General features: G+C 42.4%; 1 protein-coding gene across 1 annotated transcript in view; it reads left to right on the top strand.

The window, feature by feature from the left end:
* The first annotated feature begins 4,185 nt into the window (after nucleotides 1-4,185).
* Nucleotides 4,186-17,798, top strand: part of LOC136675906 (one cut domain family member 3-like) — a 27,001-nt gene continuing 13,388 nt past the window's right edge. Inside the window, exon 1 of the mRNA XM_066652709.1 lies at nucleotides 4,186-5,212. Within this exon, the coding sequence (XP_066508806.1) occupies nucleotides 4,186-5,212 (1,027 nt within the window). The remainder of the gene's footprint in view (nucleotides 5,213-17,798) is intronic.

Below are 17,798 nucleotides of genomic sequence, written 5' to 3'. Positions count from 1 at the left end.
AATGTACTTCTACAGAACAGAAGTCAGATTTAAAAACACCGTTGTTCCTTATAGGTCCATTTAGATTGTTGGACCTTCAGTGACCAATAATGTACCTCTACCCTATCATTTTATGTGCATTTCTATCACTAACAGCAATAACAACAGTAATAATAATAATAATAATAATAATAATATTAATAATAATAATAATAATAATAATAAATGATAAAAATGATAACTACCAGCTGACAGTGCATCTGGGCACCGTTAACATTATTAACAGTAACATATTAACAGTAAAACTACTACTAATATTAATAATAATAAATGAATAAATCATAATAATAAATATATATTATTTATTTATTTATTTATTTTTAAATAATGATCTAGTCTGACAATAAAGGCAGTGACAATAAAAGCCCCATCGAGAACACCTCTATTACCGATAACATGTAAAACAATTACAATAACAATGACGGCAACAACAATAACATTTAATAGCAGTAAACAAAAGAATGGTAGTAATGTAAATAAATAATCACTATCATCTCATTTAATTAACAGTGCACCCTGGACACCACCTGCACCACCAGCTATGACCCAAACACTCAATATATTCTTCACAAGAAGTAGATAAAGAATTTAGAAGAAAAAGAGGAAAAAGGAGGAGAACATTTTTAATAACAATCTGAAAATTGGACCTAAATGACCACCATCAGCACAACTACTGTTTATAATAATTTAAATATTTTATATAAAAATATAATAATAATAATAATAATAATAATAATAATAATAATAATAATAAATACAATAATAATTAGACAATAAAATAAAAACATTGGATATGCGCATGTGCACCGCCACCAATCCCAATTTAAAATAAAATATAGTAGTAATCCCACTGTTAATAAAATATTTAGGACTATATTGTTTACATTAACATTACGATATCATGCCCTCTACAGAGAAACATAGTTCCTTGCTTATTTCAAGCCCGAGTTTAAGTGAATAAAGCCGAGGCCTGCTGACTCTGCCGCCATAGTAACACCCCCCCCATTTTCCCAGCGCGTCAGTCCTCCTCACACCCCGCACCACAGCAGCCGCAGAGCCGCAGTGACGAGAGAAAACTCCGCTGACGGAACACCAAGCCTTTACCTCTCCGTTTCTAGCGCGCGTGCTGCAGGGCTGTCCGTGTGCTGCGCGCTCTTCGCCTCGCGCTCTGCTCCAAACTTTCTGACCCGCGCGCTCCCCTCCGCGCCCAGGGGTCAAAAAACAGAATTAATCAGTGTCAGTCGATATATCGATCCAAGTTATCAATGAGCCGCGCGAGAAGCGCCAAACACAGGCCGCAGAGCTCGAGCTTTCACACCACTTGCACTCTTTCAGCACTTCACTCTCTCTTTCTCTCTCCCACGCTCGCTCTTTCTCTCGCGAGCAGCGGAACGAGAGCTCGTACAAAAGTTTACAACAACTTTAGAACAGGCCGCGTTTCAAAATGCAGATAAACAGCGACCGCGGAAGAAAACGAGCAGAAATGTGAACCCCTCAGGGCCACGCTCGGATGTTCCACTATGAACTGTGCATAGGCCTCCATCAATATATCACAGTGTAAACAATGAAAACCGTTATGTTCAGGAGTTTACGATGAGAATTACAGCTTTATATGCAGTAGTTAGACATTTCTATAATTACAGTCTAATATCGTTAATGTACGGTTTTGAAACGTTCTACTTAAAAACGCGCGTGTGTTCTGACCACGTGTCTTTGGAAAATGCAGAAGTAATTATACACTCTTCAAAATGATGGTTCTGCAAGGGTTCTTTACAAAAGAATATGGTTCTATATAGAACCCAGGAGAGTGTTTTACACGAATAAGGAGTTGTTTGCTTCATGAAAGGGTTCTTCAGGTTGTTGGAGAAAAAGAACCTTTCAGAAAGACGGTTCTACGGCACCAAACAACACGGTTCCTCTATGTTATTGACATCGTAACAACAGGGGAACCCTGTCTCGGTGCCATACAAAACCCTTTTTCTGAAAGATGCTGTATAGAACCATAGCACATTCACCATCAGTCTGAAGAACCCGTGTTCAGGGTTCTGTATAGAACCATATCCTTTACTAAGGTGATTTTTTTTAAAGAGTGTTTCTTACATTTCCAAATTTCAGCGTTAGACCAGTTTTTCTACGTGGGTTTTGTTTTAACGCCTTATCTTTAAAAAAAAATACGTCACGTTCTATCACCGCATTATTGTTGTTATATTCTTCATAGAAACCGACTGACTCCAGACCTGCCTCCGTGCCTTTCACTGCTGTTCGCTGAAGTATAATTCCATGAAAAATTAATGGAGTAAATGTCAAATGACAGAGAAAGTACAAATGTCATATGTTACGCGTAACTGTAATTATATTAATTTATAACCGCGCTGCATTTCTGAACTGGTCTCTGTGCGTTAGCGATGCGGTTAGAGGCTAATGAACAGGTTGAAAGAGTGGTCGTAGGCGTATATCTGAAGGCCCAGATGCAGTGATATTCATACAGAGGTAAATATTGATGTTAAAGTCACTGTTAATGGGGGTGTGTTACTGACTCACGTTAATGTTATATTGTTTATGTTCCCAGGCTTGCATTCAGCATATTTATTTATGAAATATAATAAAAACGCTGTTATAAATGAGCTGTTAGAAAGGACAGGAAGCTCTTAGGATTTAGATACTTTTAAACATAATAAAAAATGTATTTTCTTTAAATTTCAAGGCATTTAAAGCTACTGCAATTGTTCAATTGTGTTTTTTATTTTGTACCTTGTTCTATTTTAATTGGCGTAATGTCCACCCGGAAGTGTGGTTGTGTTGTAAACCTGTTGTAAACACTTCAGTCTCATTACACCTGTTTGTTTATTAATGCACTCTGTTACACTGTGTGTAAATCAGAGACCACCCTTTGTTTATTTATTTACTTTTTCAAATTCCACTCCAACAGCCATTTAGAGCTACGACTTGATGGCTATTCCCTTTATTGGCTCTTCAGTTATAGAGCGTTCTCAGAGAACAGCCACCGGGACGTGTCTCTCTCTCTCTCTCTCTCTCTTCAGATCAATTCCACAGGTGTTTGTGTCCATTCTTCCGCTCCGAGGGGACAACTCCACGCTATGAGGTGGGACTGAAAGGATGTGGAGCCGGCGAGAAGAAGCCCTTGAGAACAGGAAATGAGGAATTAATCCTAGCGGCTGAACAATGGACTGTCCACTCCAGGAGGCCTCGGGAATATCGCACTGGACCGTGAAAATTACAAAGAAACAACTTCTAAGACTGAACTTTAGGGCTATTCTGACAGCGTCTAAAGCAGGTGTGAAAGGAGTGGAGGCTGTGGTAAAAGCAGAGGGCGCTCAGATCGCACAATGAGAAATTATATTTCATTTCTTAGCAGCCTCCGTGTATTTTAGGACATTGTTATAATGATATGTTGTCTAATTTCCTGACGCTGAACGTACTGGTCTTTTCAATAGAGGGGAAATGAAACCCGGGTGGTCTCTGACTTATGCACAGCGTGTTGATGTATATGAAGGTGTTCATTAGCTCTGGGCTGCACAGACGCCCGCACGAATAGAAGCCTTCACGCTTCAGCACCGTGGACAGCGCGCGCGTTTTTTGTTTTTTTTTCCCTCCTCTCCTCTCGAGGCAGCGGACGCGCAGGCGCGCTCGGACATGGAAGTGGAGGCGCTGGAGCCTCTCGGCATAAGCGCCACAGCTGCACAGCGAGCGAGCCGCACGCGTTCACTGTCCGGCACCGGCGAGTGGGCGGCGAGGGTTTTGTTTTTCTTTTCTTTCTGTTTGTCCTTCTTTTCCTGGCTTTAGCCGCAACGGAACAGGACTGGACTGACCGGGGGTGGGCTGCTGCTGAAAAGAAGAAAGAGAAAAAAAAAGAGAAGAAAGAAAAACAAAACAAAAGCAGCTGCCCTGGTCTGAGAGAGAGAGAGAGAGAGACAGAGAGAGAGAGAGAGTGAGGGGGAGGGAGGTGTAAAGGCAACATCTCTCCTCTTGTTGTAGTGAGAGAGGGAGAGCGAGAAGAGATAGAGGCAGAGAGAGAAAGAAAGGGAAAGAGAGTGAGAAAGAGAGAGGAAGACCGTTGGGGAGCGAGAGAGAGAGAGAGAGAGAGAGAGAGAGAGAGGAAGGCAGCGGCGTCTTTCTCTCCTCGCGATGGAGCTCACCATGGAAAGCCTGAGCAACATGCACGGTGTCTCGCACGCGCAGGCAGTCGCGCAGCCGCCGCCGCCGCACCGCGGGCTCGTGTCTCACGGGCGACCGGCCATGGTCTCGAGCATGGCGGCGTCGCTGCTGGAGAGCGCCGGCGAGTACCGGAGCATGTGCGAGCCGAGCATGGGCCTCTCCAGCACGTACACGACGCTCGCGCCCCTGCAGCATCTGCCGCCCATCTCCAGCGTCTCGGACAAATTCCACCCGCACCATCACCCGCACCACCACGCGCATCATCACTCGCACCACCACCCGCACCATCACCCGCACCACTCCGTGGGTAACGTCAGCGGCAGCTTCACGCTCATGCGCGACGAGCGCGGCGGAGGGGGCCCCGGCGGGGGTGGAGGAGGGGGCCCCGCCGGCCCGGGTGGCCCCGGCGGTCCGGGCAGCTTGGTCAGCAACCTCTACGGCCACCACCACCACTACGCCAAGGACGTCACCAGCATGGGCGCGCCGCTCTCGCCACTCTCGCCGCTTTCGTCGCTCTCCAACGGGCTCCACGGCTCGCAGAACGCGCTTTCCGCCGCCTACGGAGCCCCGAGCGCCGCCAGCTTCGAGCCGCACGCGGGAGGAGGCCTCTCCAACATCAACCTCAACGGCATGCACGCGCACGGACACTTGCACATGCAGGCCGCCAGCGCCATGCTCGCGGAGCGCGGGGGCGCCAACCCGGGCACCAACCCGGGCGCGAACCAGGGCGGCGCGAACGGAGGCCCCGGGGGCCAAGTGGAGGAGATCAACACGAAGGAGGTGGCGCAGCGCATCACGGCCGAGCTGAAGCGCTACAGCATCCCGCAGGCCATCTTCGCGCAGCGGATCCTCTGCCGCTCGCAGGGCACGCTCTCCGACCTGCTGCGCAACCCCAAGCCCTGGAGCAAGCTCAAATCGGGCCGCGAGACCTTCCGCAGGATGTGGAAGTGGCTGCAGGAGCCCGAGTTCCAGCGCATGTCCGCGCTCCGCCTGGCCGGTGAGTGTTTTAGACCAAGGATGTAAACACAGGCAAACCGGGGTCACGTCTAAAGCGTGAGATACACACGCCTGCCAACTTGGAAACACCGAGTTATTGTAACGCTTTTGTTCCACTTTAGTAACTTTAGGGATTAGTCTTAAATTTAAGTTTAAGTTTAAGGTGATATTAGTCTTAAATTTAAGGTTTAAGGTGGCATTAGTCTTAAAGTTAAGTTTAGGTTTAAGTTGACATTATTCTTAAAGTTAAGTTTAGGTTTAAGGTGATATTAGTCTTAAAGTTAAGTTTAGGTTTAATGTGATCCTTAGTCTTAAAGTTAAATTTAAGTTTAAGGTGATCCTTAGTCTTAAAGTTAAGTTTAGGTTTAATGTGGCATTAGTCTTAAAGTTAAGTTTAGGTTTAAGGCGGCATTAGTATTAAAGTTAAGTTTAGGTTTAAGGCGGCATTAGTCTTAAAGTTAAGTTTAGGTTTAAGGTGGCATTAGTCTTAAAGTTAAGTTTAGGTTTAAGGCGGCATTAGTCTTAAAGTTAAGTTTAGGTTTAAGGTGGCCTTAGTCTTAAAGGTAAGTTTAGGTTTAAGGTGGCATTAGTCTTTAAGTTAAGTTTAGGTTTAAGGTGGCCTTAGTCTTAAAGGTAAGTTTAGGTTTAAGGTGGCATTAGTCTTTAAGTTAAGTTTAGGTTTAAGGTGGCCTTAGTCTTAAAGGTAAGTTTAGGTTTAGGGTGATTCTTAGTCTTAAATTGACGGTGAGGTTTAGGATGATGTCTAGTCTTACACTTAAGGATAGGTTTAGGGAGCGATGTCTCTTAAAGTAAAGATCAGGTTTAGGCTGAGGTCTACTCTTAAAGTTAGGCTTAGGTGATAGTCTCAAAGTTAGTGTAGGATTTGGTTTCGGTTTATGGTTAGGCCTGGGTTTATGTTTGTGTTAGAAGTTTAGGGGTTGGGTTTAGTCAAAGGCTTAGGAGAGTAACCAAAGTCACAACGTGGTCTTAAAGTCTTAAGCTGGTTGGAACCTTTAATGGCTCCACTCCTCACTTCAGTGTTTTACAAACCCAAACACACCCTGCTCCAAACCCAGGGATAGTGTGTGACAGCAGAAAGCAGTGGTGAATGATTCTGTTTTACACGAATACAACATGACACTGTTCCTCATGAACTTAGTTTAGAAATAAATGACAAGTCTCTGCTCTCTGTTGTTAACCACACACTGCCAGCTGGGGTGGGGGTGTGGGGGGGTGCTGTTTATACCTGAACTCAGTCTTTAAAGGCAGTCTGGATGTTTACCCTTGTACAGACAGCACACAGGCTACCACAGGTGTCATGCTGAGCGTTTGGGTTCGTTGTGAGTTGTGAGGTAGCAGAGAGAACTGAACTGAAACCATAGGGAGATTTGAACTGACCATTGCTTCGGCACTTTACAAACAAATGGGCAAATGGACCTCAGGAAGGAAAGTGGACTTCTTCACACAGTGTGAAGGACAGCTCTGGGTTTAAATGATGTAGTAAACTAAGAATCGACAAAAATGGAGATATATATATATATTTTTGTTTTGGACAGCGATGATTTTATAAAAATATGAAAAGTGCCATAAATTTATGGATTCTTTTTATTATTATTTTTCCATCCACAATGTGTGAAATCCAACAGATAAACAGTAATCGTGCTTTAATATGAGAAGCGTGTCATAGGAAATCTATACACTGATGTACCCAAACTTTTGCATATGAGCTCAATCACATTTACAATGATCACATTATCATTTTGAGACATTTATTATACATACGAGGTCAAACGTGAACATCTGATGCAAAAGATACGAGAAAAAGCAACGAGTGCTGCGTAGTGCTGGCGTGAAAACAGAAGTGTGATGGTTAGCACATGCTCCCTTCCGCTTTCTGCAGTGGTTATTATTTACTTATTAATATTCAACAGGGATTTCTGACTGACGGTCTCCTTACCTGCTAAAACCGTGTGCAAGAGATCCATAAAATATTTATTGACACTTCACAGGGGGATCGGTCTGATGGCTGGTGTCATGCTGTAACATCTGACTCAGTTCTACACAGATCAGCCAAAGCTTTAAAGCCACCTCCTTGCTTCTACATTCTCTGTCCACTTTATCAGTGCCACCGACCGTAGAGCTGCACTTTGTAGTTCTACAATTAGTAGCTGTAGTCCATCCGATGCATTGTAGACTTTGTTAGCCCACTGTTTCTCATTGAAACGCCCAGGACCCCCCACAGAGCAGGTATGATGTGGGTGGTGGCTCATTCTCATAGCTGCAGTGACACTGACATAGTGGTGGTGTGTGTTGTGCTGGTACGAGTGGATCAGACACAGCAGTGCTGCTGGAGTTTTTAGTAGAATCAGAAGAGTCCACCAACCCAAAAATATCCAGTGAATAGCGTCTGGTGTCCATTGGTGAACGACTGGAGGACGACCGACGCAAACTGTGCAGCGACAGATGAGCTACTACCACTGACTTTGCGTCTACAAGGAGGACCAACGAGGTAGGAGAGTCTAACAGAGTTGACAGTGAGTGGACACAGTGGTTAAAAACTCACAGCACTGCTGTGTCTGATCCACTGTAGCAGGGCAACACACACTGCAACACCACCACCACGTCAGAGTCAGAGCAGCGATGAGAATGATCACTGAAACCAAGCTGTGGTGTTATAATATGTGGCATTGCAGGTCAGTATTTACACACATAAGGTCTGATCACATGTATTGATCGGCTGGTATTATTCCCTATTAAAATATTTTTCAGATTCATATTCGCCTGTTTTTAATATGGCCTTTTGCTGCTGGAAAAACAATACGCTTCTTATGAAGGTGTCCAGGAGTCCGAGCCCATCTCACTGGCCTGAATAACCCCTCCTGTCCCATAATGACCTTGTCCCATATGGTCTGATGTCCCGTTTTTCCTTGGCACTCACCACTTTTCCAGTTTACTGAGCACTGATTGCACTGAGTGGGCGCTGACTCTGATCATGGCTCCTATCACACTCCCATTACCCCATATCTCTTCAGCACATCACACTAATCTTATTGTCACCCTCCGGACACAGAAAGCTAGGGCTGTGCATACACACTGGTGTTCACCTGAGAAAGCTATATTGAGCTCTATGTATATACAGAACCAAGGGGTTAATAATGATCCACGTGTAATAGTATCTTCTTTATTTCTCTGAAACCTACTGCATGTTAAAGTATACACCGTTAAAATGGCCCCTAAACGGTTCACGGCTTGATTGAACCGTTCTAGGAATAAAAATCCTTTTTGTGGACATTTGTGGTGGTGCTTTAAACATTTAAAATATGATCAGACTCGCTGATTTTATGTCTGATTTTATGTCTTTTAAAAAGCCATAACTGATGCACTGCGAAGCACAATTCCACACTCTCTTAATATCTTTCTCTGTGGTGGTATCTTTCACTGTCTCTTACCTTTAATGAGGGAATAGAATTGTACCAGACTGTATAATATATATAGGTCATTTCATAAAATCCCATTTCAACCCTGGAATATTTATTTCACAACATTTAATCACAAAACGCAAATATATTCAATTTCCTTCTGAAAAGAGAGTGTAATGTCTACCTTCAAAGCACACAACTGGACTTTAAGACCCCTGCTGAAGTTCTGAGGGGAACATTGCACTGTCTTTGTCTTTAGTGCAGGCCATTCTGGGCCCATAATATAAAATACCCTGTCCCATTACAGTTAATAATTCTTCTTAGTCGTTAAATTAATGCTGAAGCCACAAAGTAAATATAATACAATATATTCCTCAGATTTGGCGAATCAGCTTCAGTTTTAATGATTAAAATTGCACACCACTGTTTACGCTAAAGCCAGCCACACTGTAATGTAATACACGTCAAACAGCCTCAGAACCCCTAGCTTCCGTTTCCCTGGTGTCCGAATCACGTTGATGTCAATGGATGTGTTCCGCGCGGTTAGGGTCTGGGGTCTTTGCATTTTCACGGCGGAAGCAAACAGAGGCTGAATGAGAGTTAAAGCGGACGGCCATCAAACACTTAAAGAACGATTTTCTGTCAGCGGTTTGATGAGTGTCCGGCTCGCGCGCGCTCCCGCGGCAGATGGGGGGATCTCCGACGGGCTTTTCCCTGCACAAAAAAAGGTCAGATTGGTGTGTTTTGGGCCTTTCGCGCCCCCCGCGTTCCCCCCTCGAGCCTGCCTCTGACTCAGCCCCCCCACCACCCACCCAACCCCTCTTTCTCTCGACCTGCAGCTGATCGATAGCGCAGTTCGCCGCGTCCCTTTTAAATGGAGCGCGCGGATCGATACTCGATTGGGAAGCGCGGAGGCAGATAAGCGCGCGGCTGCGCCTGCTTTTAATTGAGCTCGCTTTGTTTTTTAACGCGCGCTGATTAGACCCCGACTACCCCACTTCCGTTCAGCTACGACGGTCTGGAGGTTTGCACGAGAACCTTTGGATTTTGACAGTGTGTTTGTTTGTGGGTTTCTTTGGCTGGGATGAATAAAAAAGGCATTAAATTATTCAAAAAGTGGGAAATTATTGAACGGCGGATTTCTTTGTGTCCACTTCCGCGCCGCACCAATGTTTAAAAGTTCGGTCACTCCCGGTCAAATGTGGTTATTTTTTTGTTAATTCCCTTGTTGCTTTTTTTTTGTCTTTGGGTTTGAGTATGATGTTGAAAAATCACAATATATATTTAAAATATGGTGAAATAATTGATGCAGGCCAATGTGTTACATTCATACATTTTTAAAATTGTGAACACATTTCTTTAGTTTATTTGTAAATCTTGTAAATGCCATGTTTATGTTATTTATTTAAAAAAAAAAACTTGTCATTTGACAGCGGCATGGACTTCACCCCGTGTCTGCGGGGGTTTCCGCCGGTTGCCCTGGTTTTCTTCCCATAGTCCAATAACACATGTTGGCGGGTGGATTTTCTATTCAAAAGGGGCCATAGATGTGAGCGTTAGTGTTCGTGTTGAGACCTTGAACAGGATAAAGTCATTACAGAAAAGATTATTGATGAACGAATGAATGAAATGAATGTAATTTGACGGGGAAACAAAAAAAGTAAACAGTGTTAGAAACACATTCAAACAAACGAACAGAGACGCTAGGCCATGACGCTGCGTACGTGTTTCAAAATAAAAGTTCCCTTTAATTATCAAGAAACCTGTATTTCTCACTCTTAAACTTATCTTTTAAAAACACGGTTCTTCCATCATATAACCATTTTCAAACTTTATTTAGAAGTTCATATTTACTATTTTCTCTTATGGGAATGGACTATTTTTTTACACTGCTGCATTTCTGAATGAGTCAAACAATGTGTTGTGAGCAATTAAAAACAAGCGCTGTAAAAATCATTACAAACCCTTTAACATAACCCCGGAACATCCACGGATACTTTATCTTCACGAGAGACTCCCGTGATTCTACCATCTACTGCAACCCAACACTATTTCCAACATCTTTTAAGATTCTGACTATTCAGAATGAATGTAATCATCGTGGATGAGTGGCTTAAGAAAGACAGAGGGGGAGAGAATGAGAGAAATGAAAGAGAGACAGAGTGAGAGAGAGAGAGACAGCGCTCGAGAGAGAGAGACAGAGAGAGTCAGTGTCCTGACTGTGCTGAGAAGCAATTAATCACGGCTGCCGAGCTATCCATTAGGCATTCAAATGTGCACAGATTGGACGTGTGTCCACTTGCAGGTCACTAATGCTGCCCTCTCTAACCACGAGGCCGCTGCCTCCCTGTCTCAGGGGTCCGGCCAATGGGGAATCTATACTGCCACCAAAAAGCAAAGAGAAAGGAACTTCAATGTGGCATCGATTGGGATCATAATAAATTTGATATGATAACCTGCAGTGTATAAAGGGGAGGAGTTCATGTAAATTCAGCTCACACTAAACTACAGTGGACGTTCATCTTGTTTTTAAGAGTAGGGTTTCATTTTAAAATTCATGTTCCTTCATAATGAAGCCCAGATTTAGAGGCAGGAAAAGACTGAAAATGTCTGGATGTGGATGGTTTGGTGGAGTATATGGCTTCAACATTCCACCTCCCATTAAGCCCAGTGTTTACAGAGTACATATGGATTTTAAAGGTGGTCGCGTCCTTGGACTTTAAAAGGACATTTGCCAGTGCATCCACTGTGGTCAGTGTCTTCTGTTGGTGGCCAATCAGGGCAGAGTACAATGAACCCAAGCCTATAATTTCATGACCAACCTTTTAAGATTCAGTGCAGCCTTTGGTTAAACACGTAGCTGAGCAGCACTTTTACACCATGCATTGATTTAAGTGTTTCACTGTGTCCAGGCGGCGCATTCCTAATCAATTCCTGCAATAACTGCATGTGATTTCCTGTCAAAACCATCTGAATGAGATATATGCAGACATTTTGGAAAATAAGAGGAATTTCTCTGCCATGAGAAACTCTCACTTCACAGGTAACTAAACTGCTCCAGAATCTGGAAATGGATTTAGTGCGTACCAAACCAGTCGCGTCCTGTGGTACAGTCTTGAGTCTTGAAATGGCTCTATTCACTCCACTCCATGCTCCCCAGGCCACATGTCTAAATGGACTGAAGTGTGACAGTGTGAAATAGTGAAAGCCTGTTTGCTAAGACCCCATGCAGGATCTCAGTGGTTTTTTTATGGTATTGTTTTCACTCTATTCCCTCATGATGACTCTGGATTACAGTGACCGGTCATTTAGACACAACTAAAACAAACAGCTCTCTGGTCAGTTGTAAGGACAGTGCTCATGATTTTTAAATATTTATTTATCATTATTCCATTTTTATTCATTAGTTATTTCATTTTTTTTTCAAATTTGCAAATGTTGATATCAATTCTTGTCATTGTTTTTGTCAAGAATTAAAGTCTTGAAATACGCTGCGAAAAACTTTTGCCTCCGTCTCAAAGTGAAATCATATGTATTTCATTAAACGAGCATTCCCAGGATTCCTAAATTTTGAATAAAACGTGAATATCTGGCAACCCACTGTGAAACCCAACCCACACTTAGCCCTTACGCTAACTGTCACCTGAACAGTAAACCTAACACTAAGCTCCAAAAGATTAGAAATAGAACATTTTTTGCAGATTAAAGACTCACATATAAACACCTAATCCTTAACCTAAACCTAACTTTAAAACTAATCCTAAACATAACTGAAAAACCTGACTGTGAACTCTAAAAGGTCAGAAATGTAGTGTGGTGTGTTTGTGTCACGCTGTTGCTAACAGAAAACCAGACTGTTCGTAGCTCTTCTTTAGGTATACAACAGAGAGTTTGAAAGTATTTAGTGAAACAGCACCTCCAGTGGATAATAATAATAATTACGCAAAACATACAAATGACAACATTTAAGCAGCTATAGTTTTACTGATCTCTTTAGGTTTGGAAGTGATATCAGGTTGAATATTTTCCAGCTAATACACTTGTCCTCTATGATATCTATGTAAACACAGGGGCAAGATATCAGTCTTGTTGCTTAGGCCTTCAGGCACTGAACCGAAGGCTTAAAATTGTCAGATTAACCACAAACTGACAGCGGAATCAACATATGTCTGATGGGACCAATATCAAGAGAAAAAAAAAAATCATCACACCAGACCACCTGGCAGTCCGAGATATGTCACTGACTGTGAATCAATGCATTTCAGTCCGATGGTAGACGCCAGCAGGATTTAGAATTACGGTAGATGTCTCTCTCTCTCTCTTTCTCTCTCTCTCTCTCTCTCTCTTTCTCTCCATCTCTCTCCGTCTCTCTCTCTCTCTCTCTCTCTCTCTCTCTCTCCGTCTCTCTCTGGCTTAGCTTGACTTTTGACATTTACGGCATTGGCTGACGGCCTAGAACACATTCTCCCAGTTCATCACTGAGTTTTTGAACATGATTAGAGCATTACATCATAGTAATACCACCCACTCTGCTGTAAATACAATAAAACATGCAAATATGGCTACGACACACAGTTAGAATGTCACTGCATTACGCTAACACAGCTCCTAGCATTGCTAATGCTAATTAATACAAATACATATATATATCGCATTTACACCATCCTTTAAAGAGCGAAGAGAATGGGGATCACCACTCAGAAAGGACCCTCCCGTGACGTTGCCAGGGCTTCTGTAGAAATGTCTGTAGCTCAGAGAGGCTTAGCTAGGATTCTACAAGTGCTCTCCAGATAACAGGAACATGGAAACAATAAGTAGGCTTATAAGAGCGAACCGAATGTAGGCCAAAGTCAAGTGGCTTCCAGCACTTAATTAAGAAAGCCTCAGCACGAGCGCTTTATGTCGTACAACTGTTTCAGGATCGCTCAGAGCTGCTGGTAATCCTTAAAATGAGCAGTGTGTATAAGAGGCCTACTTTATCGAAATCCCACCACTTATACAAAGTAAGGTCAAACCTCAAGTATTCTCAAAGTAGACATTCATGATCATAATCAATATGACGGGGTGCAGTGTGATAAATGCAGTCTGTAAGGCAACCGAAGTCTTAAAGGAATACTCCGACTAATCTCCATCTGCTGCTACAACCAGTAGCCACAGATACACCTCAGCAAGCCCTGAACCAACTGGCCATTGGCTTCTGATATTAGAAATTACATAAAAATTATTACCATCAGCTGTATCATACAGGACTTACTGTTGGCTCCAGACACCCATCCCACACTCTTATAACTGTATATACTCCATATTACATTCATAGTAGCTGCTGAATAATTAATACTGGACAATAGGCCCTACGATTAATTGTGGACAGTAAGATTTTAAAGGAGTTTAAAGGATGCTTAAGCTCTGTAAAAGCTTATAAATTATCCAGTACTGTGCAAAAGTCAAAGACCACCTGGAATCCTTAATATCTCCTCAAGACCTGTAGAGCACCAAAACAGTCCTTATCAATTAAAGAGCACATATAGCTGTTATCTGTGATACACTCTGAGAAATATACAGGTGTTTCTGTCCATTCAGCTTAGTGCGTTGGGTCTGAAAGGATGTGGACATACTCAATACAAATGGCCAGCCACCGAGAGCCCAGAGCTTAGCATCACTTATTGTTTCCGACTCCATGGTTAGATTAGATGTAATAGATTAATTAGTTAGATTAGAATTTTTACTTTGTGGATGTTTTTGTGGAAATTAAACACATGAAAACGTAGTCTTTGACACTGGCACAGCACTTTATAAATAGCATGGACAATTTGACTTGCACCTAATGAATGAAAGCAGTGACATTTACCTCAGCGCAGTGCAGACACTAGTCGCTGCTATATACAGATATATTACTACAAGGCAGTAGCCCGCCATATTTGTGGAATACATCTGCGGATCTGCCATTTCTCAGTGAATAACAAGTGGTAGGATAATGGCTTGAGAGAAGCGAGCACATCAAATTGCTCATCTCAGGAAATCTCATAATTAAATGTGGGGTGAATGCAAAAGTGAGAGTCAGCAGTGGCTAGGAATCGCTGCCATTACCACTGCTTCTGCTGCTTCTGCGGCTTTGTCATTCTCATATGTTTGCCTGGCTTTGCACGTATGAGAGATCAATAACATAGCCTCCCATCCCCCCTCTTCTCTTCTCCTCTCTTCTGTTCTCTGTATTTTTTTTTTTTTGCTCTATTCCCTCCCTCCTTTCCTCCCTCCCTCTTTCACTGCAGCACATCACAAAAAGATGACCCACCATCCATTATGACTGCCACAGTAGTACTGAATAAGATTTGTTGGTGCAGTGGATTCACCCAAAAAGGAAAAGAAATCACAGTCCCTCTGGTATTGCAGTGGTCACTGGAGGAGTACAAACGCTGGTGCAAAATGGCTGACGATGTAAGAGGATGCCCATGAGAGGGGTCTAGCAAACGACCGCATGAAAGCTCCAGTGAACAATAGTAGTTTGCAATACTGAAGTTTGCTGATTGTGTGCTCAGCCCAGACGTCTAGGCTGCAGTTTGTTTGTGTGTGTGTGTGTGTGTGTGAGAGAGAGAGAGAGAGAGAGAGAGAATGTGCAAATGTGTTGTGTTGGAGTAGAAGGGTGTGAGGTGTGCTAGACATGAGGATGTACAGTACTGTGGATGTGTGAGACTCAATATTGTTGACTGCAGGAGCACAGTGGCGGTCCTGTGGGTATTTCATTTAGAGCTGGACGATATTGGCAAAATTGATATCACAATATATTTCTAAATTTAAGTCGATACAACATAATTCTGATATCGATATAAACAACATAAACGCCACAGAAAAACTGCCAAAAACAAACAAGAAACCTGACATTGTCGTCAAACATAAATATATTGGTTTTGTCCATATTAATATTTTTATAAAATTGAGGGCAGTGATATTAGTGAGGTTAGGCTAATAACTGTCCTGGTGTGTGAGTGAATGTGTGTGTGCCCAGATATGTATTGGCGCTCTGTCCTGGGTGAAACCCTAGTGCCCGACGCAGACCTCCAGGTGGACAGTCGAGAGTATGCTGTGTGTGTTTGGCTGCTGCTTCTCACCAGTGTGTGTGAATTGAATGTTGTGTTAATTGTAAAGTGTCCTTGCGTTTCTAGAAAGGCGCTATATAAGTGTAATGTTAAATACATTAAAAATAAATAAAAACAAATGCACCAGAAAGTCCCATTTTATTGGTCCTGGCTTTTCTTTGGAGATTATGCAAAATGTGCTTGCAGCTGAACACCTGTGACTGAGATCTGTTGAGTGAACCTTAAGGGAGCTGAATTGACTCACTAGGAGGTAGAGGTCTATAAACGTTTGAATAATAGCACAGAAGAAACATGTCATGGTTACACTCCTAAACTAAGGGGTGTTTGTGTGAATGTACCTAAGGAGTTAATGCAACAGAGTCACACAAAACATTGGTACAACTTGACTATGAACTTTTTAAAAAGGGGAGTTTATTAAACTATTTAAGATTTTTTATTTTTTTGCTGATATATAAAGTTGTTTAGAGTAGTTTTATGTGAAATTCTTCAGAAATGACAGAATTGTTTATTGTGGTAGTGAGAGGAACCAGATGTAAGAAATGAAGTCTATTTATAATTCCCCTTTAAATATGAAACCAACATAATATAGTCTTTATTATCAGCGCAGGACCTGTGTTGGGCCTGTGGAGACCTAGCTTGAGCTTGAGCCGTTATGGGTTAAACACTCATAACTAGGCAGGTGCAAATAAAAAAACAAACAGCTTTAAACATTCCAGCTCATGGGTGAATTGCTGGATTTAAAAGTTGAAAACTCATCAAACAAAAACCAGAGGAGTCTCTGATGACCCAGTTTTTTAAAACGAGAAAAAAGTGCTTGGAGTGAAGAAGCAGAGTGTGGGGCTGGAGCTACTGTACATTCAAAACCACCACACACGTCTAGGGCCTGCTCAAAAATTCACAGGAATACCAAAGCCGCTTTGGCTCTTTCTCTCATGTCCTCCAAACTGTGGAAACGAATGTAAATATTCTTTAAAGCAAAGACAAAGTCTGAGAGAGGGAGAGGGAGCGAAAAAAAAACCCTCTTCGCCAAATCGTACACGAAGAAAATGTGTGTTATGCGAGATAAAAGCAGACGGCGGCGAGCTGCGATTGATTGAGGGTGGGAGAGATTTGACTTTGTGAAAAGCAGCGGATTGAGGGCGAGCTGCTGAAATGATCGATTCTGCCGTTAATAATTGATAAGCGTGAGGGGGAAGGAGGAGGGGGGGCTACAGGGGTGGAGAGGGAGAGGGTTGGCTGTTGTAACCGAGTCAGCTTCTCGGTAAGCAAAGAAAAAACGTGCGGCGAATGTTAAGAGACCACATTAAGAAAAACGTTACCTCAGACTGAAATGCTAATGCTAACTATAAACAGAAATTAGTGACTAGCAAATTAGCGCGACGTCATCGACATTAATCGAGGATACGCTGAATTCATACGCTTCAGTGCAAAAATATTCGGAATACCTCACCTAGTTTTCACATTTTCTGTAAACAATTATATTAGGAGTGGTTTATATTAAATTCTCCACTGTATGAATATGTAGGAATTTCTCGAGGTTGTGATAGGAATCAAGTGTGTTAAGCCAATCACAAAAAACTATTACATGAGCTTGTTATTAATATGGTGTCTTTTTTCATGAGAATTATTTTTGATCATTTTCAGATACTGCATTGGCCAAAACATACATTATTTGAGAATATTAAAGTCTAATGTATAACCTTTCAGCATTTTTCTGTAATATTTTTCATTTTTGAAATGTTGATTCATACAAAAAGCCAAAAAATGTACTCACAGATTGTCCAGAGTGAATAAAATGGCTAGATTAGCGTTGTAGATAGATGTTTGGTTCCTGTCACAACCACTGTAAAGATATAGATCTGAAGCTTTCTGCACAATGAAACACTTTACTTTTAGCCAAAACCCCACAGCAGTGGACGGTGGAACAGCAAAAGTCTGTTCTTTGGAGTGTGTATCCATTCATACAGTACCTTTAGCATGAGTTGGAAGGGCATCTGTAAAGCAGACCTTCACTATCTACTGGAGGTGGAGGGGTGTGTGTGTGGGGAGGCTTTCTAATTCCTACTAACTTATG

The sequence above is a fragment of the Hoplias malabaricus genome, chromosome X1 (assembly GCF_029633855.1).
Source record: "Hoplias malabaricus isolate fHopMal1 chromosome X1, fHopMal1.hap1, whole genome shotgun sequence".
Lineage (NCBI taxonomy): Eukaryota > Metazoa > Chordata > Actinopteri > Characiformes > Erythrinidae > Hoplias > Hoplias malabaricus.
Note: the sequence above shows the minus strand (reverse complement) of the source record. Positions and strands in the feature narration are given on the sequence as shown.